This window comes from Nerophis ophidion, linkage group LG01 (genome assembly GCF_033978795.1).
Source record: "Nerophis ophidion isolate RoL-2023_Sa linkage group LG01, RoL_Noph_v1.0, whole genome shotgun sequence".
Taxonomy (NCBI): Eukaryota; Metazoa; Chordata; class Actinopteri; order Syngnathiformes; family Syngnathidae; genus Nerophis; species Nerophis ophidion.
This window is the reverse complement of record NC_084611.1, coordinates 76,604,116-76,616,615: the sequence shown is the minus strand read 5'-3', so window position 1 is coordinate 76,616,615 and position 12,500 is coordinate 76,604,116. Positions and strand designations below refer to the sequence as shown.

The 12,500-nt window shown below is 36.9% G+C and overlaps 1 protein-coding gene across 1 annotated transcript in view; it reads left to right on the top strand.

The window, feature by feature from the left end:
• Positions 1-2,493: 2,493 nt before the first annotated feature.
• The window catches only part of fabp2 (fatty acid binding protein 2, intestinal), a 10,983-nt gene continuing 976 nt past the window's right edge, over positions 2,494-12,500 (top strand). Inside the window, exons 1-2 of the mRNA XM_061911853.1 lie at positions 2,494-2,649; positions 5,500-5,672. Coding sequence (XP_061767837.1) covers positions 2,583-2,649; positions 5,500-5,672 — 240 coding nt within the window. The 5' untranslated portion in view covers positions 2,494-2,582. The remainder of the gene's footprint in view (positions 2,650-5,499; positions 5,673-12,500) is intronic.

The following is a 12,500-nucleotide window of genomic DNA, read 5'->3' as shown; positions in this document are numbered from 1 at the left end:
TCACTAAAACACTACTAACACAATAAGCAGATAAGGGATTTTCCAGAATTATCCTAGTAAATGTGTCTAATAACACCTGAATCGCTCCCACTGCCCTCGTCTTTTTTTTTCTTCTAGTCCTTAACTGTCACATTCCTCATCCACTAATCTTTCATCCTCGGTCAAATTGATGGGGAAATCGTCGCTTTCTCGGTCCGAATCGCTCTCGTTGCTGGTGGCCATGATTATAAATAATGTGAGGAGCTCCACAACCCGTGACGTCACGCGCACATCGTCTGCTACTTCCGGTACAGGCAAGGCTTTTTTATTAGCGACCAAAAGTTGCGAACTTTATCGTCGATGTTCTCTACTAAATCCTTTCAGCAAAATTATGGCAATATCGCGAAATGATCAAGTATGACACATAGAATGGACCTGCTATCCCCGTTTAAATAAGAACATCTCATTTCAGTAGGCCTTTAAAGCTGTTCGCGGGCCCGACACCCGGGTATATAACAAAAATAATAACAACTAAAAAAATTTAATTAATAATAAGTAAACACAACTGAAATATACACAATAAACAAAGACAGGTACGGTAACGTTAAGCAAGCGGTCTAATAACAAGACATTCTAATTTTCAATAAACTGATCTTATTGTTGTACTTTACTGTTAACTGTTTTTTCTTTGGCTGAGAGACAATAAAAGTAAAGACCCTCAGGCTGGACTTTGGACACCTAATGATCTATATTTGTAAAGAAAGTAGGTTTTAGCCGCACCCTTGACTCTGATGAGGATAAACAAAAATGAATGAAAGTATGAGGCAGCCAATTAAAAAGTCCATAACATTATATATATATCATATGAGACACTAGTGATTTAGGGCTATATAAGTAAACATTGATTGATTGATTGATTGATCCATCCATCCATTTTCTACCGCTATACATTAATGATGTATGAATCATTTACATCAGGGGTCACCAACCTTTTTGAAACCAAGAGCTACTTCTTGGGTACTGATTTATGCGAAGGGCTACCAGTTTGATACAAACTTAAATACATTGCCAGAAGTAGCCAATTTGCTCAATTTACCTTTAATAAATAAATCTATATAAATAAAAAAATATATATTTTTGTCTGTCATTCCGTCGTACATTTTTTTTCCTTTTACGGATTTTTTTTTGTAGAGAAAAAATGATGAAAAAAACACTTAATTAAATGGTTCAAAAGAGGAGAAAACAGGAAAAAAAATGAAAATTAAATTTTTAAACATAGTTTATCTTTAATTTTGACTTTTTAAAATTCAAAATTCAACCCAAAAATCCGAGAGAAAAACAAGCTAATTCAAATGTTTTGAAAAAATGTAATAATTTATGAAACATCATCAGTAATTTTTCCTGATTAAGATTAATTTTAGAATTCTGATGACATGTTTTAAATAGGTTAAAATCCAATCTTCACTTTGTTAGAATATATAACAAATTGGACCAATCACTACTTCTTCTAGATTTTCCTGAACAAAAATTTTAAAAGAAATTCAAAAGACTTCGAAATAAGATTTAAATTTGATTCTACAGATTTTCTAGATTTGCCAGACAATGTTTTTTGAATTTTAATCATAATAAGTTTGAAGAAATATTTCACAAATATTCTTCGTCGAAAAAACAGAAGCTAAAATGAAGAATTAAATTTAAATTGCTTTATTATTCTTTGCAATAAAAAAAATTATTTACTTGAACAATGATTTAAATTGTCAGGAAAGAAGAGGAAGGAATTTAAAAGGTAAAAAGGTATATGTGTTTAAAATCATTTTTAAGGTTGTATTTTTACTCTAAAATTGTCTTTCTGAAAGTTATAAGAAGCAAAGTAAAAAAATAAATGAATTTATTTAAACAAGTGAAGACCAAGTTTTTAAAATATTTTCTTGGATTTTCAAATTCTATTTGAGTTTTGTCTCTCTTAGAATCAAAAATGTCGAGCAAAGCGAGACCAGCTTGCTAGTAAATAAATACATTTTTAAAAAAAATAGAGGCGGCTCACTGGTAAGTGCTGTTATTTGAGCTATTTTTAGAACAGGCCAGCGGGCTATTCATCTGGTCCTTACGGGCTACCTGGTGCCCGCGGGCACCGCGTTGGTGACCCCTGATTTATAAGGTGACACTTATTGGAAGTTGTACTCACTTTGCTGTTTTGTCAATGCACGCTCTCAGCACGTAACAGCATATGGACCAGCTCCCTATGTGAACACACACACACACACACACACACACACACACACACACACGCACACACACACACACACACTCACTCACTCACACACACACACACACTCCATATTATACACTTTGCAGAGAGCTGATTTTGCATGTTTGGACTGTTGGTCTGTCCGTCAGGAAGCGCGCCACAGCTCTCCAATCAGACATGGCCGTGATGGTCATTTCCTTGACAGAACATGAGCTTTAGACAGCCACATCAGCACTCAGAGATGGAGAGATAAGAGTGCTGTTAAAAGAGAGGCAAGCTGCAGGGAAAAGTTACTCCTTTGCTGCAGAGTCAGGCCCCCCTCCTCCCACCTTGCTTCAACCTCATCACCGCCACCATGACGTTCAACGGCGACTGGAAAGTGGATCGCAACGACAACTATGAAAAGTTCATGGAGCAGATGGGTATGTCAACAAACCACAGGACAAGTGTTTTTTTTTTTTGGAACAATATTACAATATGACATTAATGTATAGCAAGGGTCACCAACGCGGTGCCCGCGGGCACCAGGTAGCCCGTAAGGACCAGATGAGTCGCCCGCTGGCCTGTTCTAAAAATAGCTCAAATAGCAGCACTTACCAGTGAGCTGCCTCTATTTTTTAAAAATTGTATTTATTTACTAGCAAGCTAGTCTCACTTTGCTCGACATTTTTAATTCTAAGAGAGACAAAACTCAAATAGAATTTGAAAATCCAAGAAAATATTTTAAAGACTTGGTGTTCACTTGTTTAAATAAAATTATATTTTTTTTTACTTTGCTTCTTATAACTTTCAGAAAGACAATTTTAGAGAAAAAATACATCCTTAAAAATGATTTAAGGATTTTTAAACACATATACCTTTTTACCTTTTAAATTCCTTCCTTTACTTTCCTGACAATTTAAATTAATGTTCAAGTATTATTATTTTTTTTAATGTAAAGAATAATGAATACATTTTAATTTAATTCTTCATTTTAGCTTCTGTTTTTTCAACGAAGAATATTTGTGAAATATTTCTTCAAACGTATTATGATTAAAATTCAAAAAAAATATTCTGGCAAATCTAGAAAATCTGTGGAAATCAAATTTAAATATTATTTCTTTGTCTTTTTCATTTCTTTTAAAATTTTTGTTCTGGAAAATCTAGAACAAATAATGATTTGTCTTTGTTAGAAATATAGCTTGGTCCCATCTGTTATATATTCTAACAAAGTGCAGATTGGATTTTAACCTATTTAAAACATGTCATCAAAATTCTAAAAATAATTTTATAAGTAAAAATTAATAATGTTAAATGGGTTGTACTTGTATAGCGCTTTTCTACCTTCAAGGTACTCAAAGCGCTTTGACACTAATTCCACATTTACCCATTCACACACACATTCACACACTGATGGAGGGAGCTGCCATGCAAGGCGCCAAGCAGCACCCATCAGGAGCAAGGGTGAAGTGTCTTGCTCAGGACACAACGGACGTGACGAGGTTGGTTCTAGGTAGGATTTGAACCAGTGACCCTCGGGTTGCGTACGGCCACTCTCCCACTGCGCCACGCCGTCCCCGGTAACAATAATGATGTTCCATAAATTATTTTTTTAATTTTTTCAAAAAGATTCGAATTAGCTAGTTTTTTTAATTTTAAAGAGTCAAAATTGAAATTAAACTATGTTTCAAAATTTAATTTTAATTTTTTTTCGTGTTTTCTCCTCATTTAAACCGTTTAATTAAGTGTTTTTTTCATCATTTATTCTCTAGAAAAAACCTTCCGTAAAAGGAATAAAAATGAACGACGGAATGACAGACAGAAATACCCATTTTTATATATATATAGATTTATTTATTAAAGGTAAATTGAGCAAATTGGCTATTTCTGGAAATTGTTTTAAGTGTGTATCACACTGGTAGCCCTTCGCATTAATCAGTACCCAAGAAGTAGCTCTTGGTTTCAAAAAGGTTGGTGACCCCTGATGTATACATATTATATATGTATAGTAAATATATTAATATTTAAAAATTGCAAGCACATATGAATGACATATACGTGGAAAAAAATAACATATAATAACATTTCATGATTTATTGTAATTAAACACAATTTTTGAAATAATAAGAAATAATAAATGTTTATAATTTACATTATAGTACATTGGATGGGATATTATAATGATGTATCAATGTTAATTGCAATATACTATTATAAAATAATGAATATAATTTATATAAAAAATATAAATATTTACAAAATATTTCACTGCATTTATTTATATTTTATTATTAAATTATTACTAAAAAATGATATTACATTGTATAAATAGGGAAATATATATATATATATATATATATATATATATATACATATATATATGTATATATACCCCTCATGAAACAGTTCTGTAGGGATGAAGTAGTCTTGTGATTTTTCCCACACCTAGATATACATACATATATATATATATATATATATATATATATATATATATATATATATATATATATATATATATATATATATATATATATATATATAATGGTATAGTACAAAGATTTATGTTTATAATTAAATAATATAAAGTAAAAACTTTTCACCTAGAAAATATAACTTACATATGTATGAGTTCTAAGACATAAAATATTCTTTGTCATTTTTTCCATCCATAATATGGGATAGTACACAATATTACAATTTAAATTATACAATGGGTATTATAAAATACAAGATGAAAAATTATATATTTTTTATATCAGTAGCGAAATGTATGAATGCGATATTGCAAATATTTTTAATTTAAATGATATGGGTGTTAAATTTACAACTATATTAATTTTTATAAAATGGGACAATGTATAAAATAGGGTTTTAGATTTAAATTGTCATTGTAATGAAATATTTAATTGATCATTAAAACAAAAATATGTGATTTAAAATATACAAGATAAAAAATTGATATAAGTAACATAAAAACAGGAAAACAATGTATACAATGCGATTTCATGATAATAATATAATCATCATAATATAAATACTAGAAATTAATTTGATTTGATCAATGCAAAATAATGCCTTTAATGTCCAGTCTTCAAATGTTGCATTAGTACTCCAATCAAAACAAGCCTAATCTTTCATTTCAAATAAATAGTTAAAATACGTACAATTTTTACTTTCAAAGAACAATAGAAGTATATTCTGTAGGCTTTTCATCAACATTTTAACACACCTGCTTGACACGCAGCCAGAGAGGTCTAACAGAGTGATTCATACCATGAACATGTTGGCAGGCATCAACATGGTGAAGAGGAAGCTGGCCGCCCACGACAACCTCAAAATCACCATCTTGCAGGACGGAGACAAGTTCCAAATCAAAGAGAGCAGCAATTTCCGCACCGTGGAAATCGACTTCACCTCGGGAGTCTCCTTTGAGTACAGCCTGGCCGACGGGACAGAACTTTCTGTGAGTATACCAAGCAAGTACACCAGTAGCAGTGCTGACGCTTGGTGTCAGGGAGTCGCTTCTCCTTTCACAAATCAATCCAGTCAGACTTTGAACTTTTCCAGTTGCAAGAGTTGACGTGTGTGCAAAACACAGTCTGCAACTTGTTGTGATCAAATTATTCAACCCCCACACAATTTTGGTGTTTTAGCAAGTTGGACATTTATTCCGTATTTTGTTTATAGTCATATCAAATAAAGATGTGTCAAATAGACAAATGCAACTTAAATTGTATTTTACAAAATACCAAAAAAGGACATTTTTCTTAATATTTCATTGACAAAATGATTCAACCCCCTACTTACATGCATCTTTAGTACTGAGTAGAACACCCTTTGGCAGTAATGACATCCTTCAAACGTGATACATAACCGGACACAAGCTTCTTGCAACCATCTACAGGTATTTTAGCCCATTCCTCTTGGGCAAAAACCTCCAGTTCATTCATATTCTTGGGCTTGCGTGCTGCAACTGCCTTCTTCAAGTCCCACCACAGGTTTTCTATAGGATTTAGGTCTGGCGACTGTGAAGGGAACTCCAGTCTCCCAGCCCTTCTTCTGCAACCACTCTGATGTTGATTTGGAGGTATGCTTGGGATCGTTGTCCTGTTGGAAGGTCCAACGTCTCCCAAGCCTCAGCTTCGTCACTGACTTCATGACATTTGCAGCTAATATATCCTGGTAGGAAATATAATTCATAATGCCTTGAACGCGCTGGAGATTCACGGTACCTGAGGCAGAGAAACAGCCCCAGAGCATGATTGACCCCCCACCATGCTCAACAGTAGGCAAGGTGTTCTTCTCTTTGTAAGCTTCATTTTTTTCTCCTCCAGACATAACGTTGATTCATAGGCCCAAAGAGTTCCACTTTTGTCTCATCACTCCATAGAATAGTTTCCCAAAACCTTTGGGGTTTGTCCAGATGATTTTTGGCATACTGGAGTCTATTTTGCTTGTGTCTGGTAGTCAGAAGTGGGGTGCGCCTGGGAGTTCTGGCATGGAGGCCTTCATCTCGTAGTGCGCGCCTTATTGTCTGGGACGAAACCTGCGTTCCCCCTTCTGCAATGTCCTGTTGTAGTTCCTCAGCTGTTACCCGGGGGGGTTTTCACCACTGCACGCTTCAAATACCGTACAGCAGTTGCACACAGCATCCTCTTTCTACCACGCCCAGGTAGTGTTTCCACTGTGCCTTTAGCTTTAAACTTGCGAATTATGCTCCCAACTGTGTCTCTTGGAATGTGTAATGTCTTTGCTATTTTCTTACATCCATATCCTTTCTTATGAAGAGAAATGACTTCCTCTCTTGACTTCTTTGACCACTCCCTGGACTTCACCATGTTGCAAATACACCATTGACCATCTACAAGAAGCTGAGCGTCAAGTCTTTTTCAATCAGTTTAATTGTTGCTCGTTATGGTTCTAATCACGTCTACAGGTGTTTTCAACACCTGATTGAAAAGACCTTATTCAAATTCTGTTCTTAAGAGTTATGATCTTCAAGGGGTTGAATAATTTTGTCAATGAGATATTAAGAGAAATTACACTGTTTGGTATGTTACAAAATATAATGTAATTCAAGTTTCATTTGTCTATTTAATGCATCTTTATTTGATATGACTATAAACAAAATACGGATTAAATGTCCAACTTGCTAAAACACCAAAATTGTGTGGGGGTTGAATAATTTTGATCACAACTGTATTTTGGTAACCTCAGTGAGCACCGGTTTGCAATGGGAACATAAAGCTGGACAATATCAATATGAATATGTTACATCACAGGTGTAAAACCCAAGGACTGGTGGCCAGATCTGGCTCAACACACCATTTATTGATGGCCTGTCACGTCATTTCAGGTGGCCCGCCATGTAGTTTCAAGTGGTCCGCTCCATCACATCATTTTATGTGGCCCGCCATATCATTTCACGTGGGCCACCATATCATTTCATGTTGTGCACTTCATGTTATGAGGCCCGTCATATAATTTCACGTGGTCCACCATATCATGAATTGATTAATGTGGACCCCGACTTAAACAAGTTGAAAAACTTATTTGGGTGTTACCATTTAGTGGTCAATTGTACGGAATATGTACTGTACTGTGCAATCTACTAATAAAATTTTCAATCAATCAATCATTTTATCTGGCCTAACATATCATTTCAAGTGGTCCACCACTTCATGTTATGTGGGCAGCTGTATAATTTAAAGTGGTCCCCCGTGGCCCTACATTTAATTTCAGGTGGTCCACCACATCATTAATGTGGCCTGCCATATAATTTCAAGTGGTCCGCCACATCATTTTATGTGCCATGTCATTTAATTTCAAATGGTCCACCACTTCATTCATGAGACTGCCATATAATTTCAAGTATTTCACCACATCATTTTATGTGGCCTGCCATATAATTTCAAGTGGTCTGCCACATCATTTTATGTGGCATGTAATTTAATTTCAAGTGGTCCACCACATCATTTATGTGGCCTGCCATATAATTTCAAGTGGTCCGCCACTTCATTTTCGGTGGCCCGTCATTTCATTTCAAGTGCACCGCCATATCATCTTATGTGCCCCGCAATATGATTTCATGTGGTCCACCATATTATTTTATTAGGCCTGCCACATCATTTTAAGTGGTCTGCAACATTCTTTTATTTATATACCACATCATTTCATGTGGTCCGTCATATCATTTTAAGTTGTCCACCACTTCATGTTATGTGGCCCGCTGTATAATTTCAAGCGGTCCACCCGTGGCCTGCCATATAACTTAACGTCGTCCACCACATCATTTTATGTGGCCCACGGTATGATTTCAAGTGGTCCACATGTGGCCTGCCATATAACTTAACGTGGTTCGCCTGTGACCCGCCATTTAATTTTAAGTGGTCCACCACGTCATTTCTGTGGCCTGCCATGTAATTTCAAGTGGTCCGCCACGTCATTTTATGTGGCCCGCTGTATAATTTCAAGTGGTCTGCCTGTGGCCTGCCATATAACTTAAGGTGGTCCGCCTGTGACCCGCCATTTAATTTTAAGTGGTCCACCACGTCATTTCTGTGGACTGCCATATCATTTATCGTGGTCCGCCACATCATTTTATGTGGCCCGTCGTTCAATTTCAAGTGACACGCCACATCATTTACGTGGCCTGCCATGTAATTTCAAGTGGTCCGCCACATCATTTTATGTGGCCTGCCATATAATTTCAAGTGGTCCGCCACATCATTTATGTGGCCTGCCATGTAATTTCAAGTGGTCTGCCACATCCTCATCTTTGCCCTGCCATATGATTTCCCGTGGTCCACCACATTATTTTATGAGGCCTGCCACTACATCTTAAGTGGTCTGCAACATTGTTTTATTCATATACCACATCATTTCAAGTGGTCCATCATATAATTTTAAGTGGTCCTCTCCGTCATTTTATGTGATCCTTCACAATATTTTTAAATGGCCCGCCACATCATTTTAGGGGTCTGCCATATTAGTTTATTTCATGTGTGTGGCCACATAATTTTACGTGGCCCACCCGTCATTTCAATCGGTCAGCCACTTCATTTTATGGGGTGCGCCATATTATTTTAGGGTTCCTGCCACATCATTTCAAATGGTCCATCATTTAATTTTAAGTGGTCCTCCCCGTCATTTTATCTGATCCTTCGCAATATTTTTAAATGGCCTGCCACATCATTTTAGGGGTCTGCCATATTAGTTTATTTCATGTGTGTGGCCACATAATTTTATGTGGCCCACCCGTCATTTCAATCGGTCAGCCACTTCATTTTATGGGGTGCGCCACATATTTTTAGGGTTCCTGCCACATCATTTCAAGTGGTCTGCCATGTAATTTATGTGGCCTGCTACTTCATTTTAAATGGTCCGCCATATTATTCCATGTGGTCTGCCACCATATTTTACGTAGTCAGCTACAATATTTATTGTGATCTGTCACATTAGTATATGTGGCCCATCATTTTATTTCATGTGGCCAACCACTTTATTTTATGTGGTACGCCACATACTTAATTGTATTTTGTCTGCCACATTATTTTGCGTGGCTCGCCACTTTTATTTGGTCTTCCATATTATTTTTAAAAAAGTTTTTTTTAATTTACTGTGTTTTTAACGCATATTACTGTAAATTTAAATTTTAAAAAAATACGGCTTCACTGTGGCAGAGGGGTTAGTGCATCTGCCTCACAATAGGAAGGTCCTGCAGTCCTGGGTTCAAATCCAGGCTCGGGATCCATCTGTGTGGAGTTTGCATGTTCTCCCCGTGAATGCGTGGGTTCCCTCCGGGTACCCCGGCTTCCTCCCACTTCCAAAGACATGCACCTGGGGATAGGTTGATTGGCAACACTAAATTGGCCCTAGTGTGTGAATGTGAGTGTGAATGTTGTCTGTCTATCTGTGTTGGCCCTGCGATGAGGTGGCGACTTGTCCAGGGTGTACACCGCCTTCCGCCCGATTGTAGCTGAGATAGGCGCCAGCGCCCCCCACGACCCCGAAAGGGAATGAGCGGTAGAAAATGGATGGAAAAAAAAATACCACTGTTCCAACAGTGAACTTCTGGTGATTGTGCTGACAGTTTTTTACCGTACAATCTACGTTACAGTGTATTACTGTATATGGAAACTACTACAGCTTTTAAAAAAAAAAAAAAACGGCAGTACAGTTGCCAAAATACATTTTTTGTTTCAAAAAAGTGGTATTTTTTTTCCATTTCCAGTAATATGCCACTGTACCAGTAGTGCTGTTTTCCATTTGTTTTGGTTTAGTTTTTGTTTCTTTTCCATTTTGTTTTTCCATTTTTCCATGTTGTAAAAAACAGGGGAAGAGATTCATATCGCCCCATTCCTGGGTGGGGTTAATCATTTTGCAATGCAGTCTGCTGAAAATGATGGAAAGTGCCACTCTACATAGCAAATGACGCTGTGGTCAAAGATGGTATTGCCACAAAATACAAAACACTACTTCTATCTGGCGGCTAAAGTGGTTGTACACCCCCACCCAGCCCCAAAGTGTTACGTTTCATGTTTCAGGTAAAACCGTGACAAATGGGGCCATATCAATCCCCGCCGTACTGTTTATTTTACAGTAAAATTATTGTGACTGATTCGGCAGTTTCTTGCAGGGATCGTAAAAAGATATATATATATATATATATATATATATTTATATATTTATATATATATATATATAATTCTGTATTTTTCAAACCTATTCAGGTCTATTTTCATACAAAAGTCGCACCTGATTATAAGGCGCATTAAGGAGATTATATTATGATTTATTTTCGACATTAAAACACTTGCTTGTGGTCTACATAACATGCCTCAACTCCGACAGCGTCTTCTTCCCGTCCGCCATGTTGTAGTTTTTAGCGCTTCCATAGCGAGTCTACTGACAGATATAAATGATAACTGTATGCTACTTTGTATTCGAAATGGCGACAGCGGAGGATGAATGCCTCACAACAAGAGGATAGAGAAAGAAAAAGGAGCTGATTGACTACAGCGGGGACTACAATGGCGGCCGTGCGCACATCTTCGGGGCATTTGCAGATCCCAAATACACATCAGCAGATACCCATATGGAAGAAAAGTTGGTTTTGCAAAATACTGCGAAACAAAACACCAGATAATACGTCTCCTATTAAGTGCCATTTTGAGGTCCTACTACACACACTATAATAATATGTATGTTGAAGCACAGTACGTCTGACTATGGTGGCTGTAAAGCTGCGTGTTCCATCAAGCGGTGTGACTTCGCAGCTTTCCAATGTCGCACTAAAGAATTTTGACAGGTTTTTGAGCGCCATATGTAATATTCTTTATTCTCCATGATACATTTTGTGTTGCTTGCGTACAGGTACATGCTCGCGTCATTTATTGAACAGGTTTCAGTCAACCTGCAGCTCACACGTATCTCTCATATGTACAAACCCCGTTTCCATATGAGTTGGGAAATTGTGTTAGATGTGAATGTAAACAGAATACAGTGATTTGCAAATCTTTTTCAACCCATATTAAGTTGAATAGAGAGAAATCACTGCACGTAAGCGATGATATTACGGACTTTTGATCCCTCAGGCGGTACTGCATCAAAAACCGACATCAGTGTGTAAAGAATATCACCACATGGGCTCAGGAACACTTCATAAAACCACTGTCAGTAACTACAGTTGGTCGCTACATCTGTAAGTGCAAGTTAAAACTCTACTATGCAAAGCCAAACCCATTTATCAACAATATCCTGAAACGCCGCCGGCTTGGCTGGGCCCGAGCTCACCTAAGATGGACTGATGCAAAAATGGAAAGGTGTTCTGTGGTCTGACGAGTCCACATTTCAAATATTTGAATATTTGAAAACAGAGGACGTGGTGTGATCCAAGAAAAAAGAGGAAAATAACCATTCGGATTGTTATAGGCGCAAAGTTCAAAAGCCAGCATCTGGGATGTTATGGGGGTGTATTAGTGCCCAAGGCATGGGTAACTTACACATCTGTGAAGGCACCATTAATGCTGAAAGGTCCATACAGGTTTTGGAACAACGTATTTTGTCATCCAAGCAACGTTATCATGGACGCCCCTGCTTATTTCAGCAAGACAAGTGATACAACAGCGCGGCTTCCTAAAAAAAAAAAGAGTGCGTGTACTTTCCTGGCCCGCCTGCAGTCCAGACCTGTCCCCCATCGAAAATGTGTGACGCATTATGAAGCGTAAAATACGACAGCGGAGACCCCGGACTGTTGAACGACTGAAGCTCTACATAAAACCAGAATGGG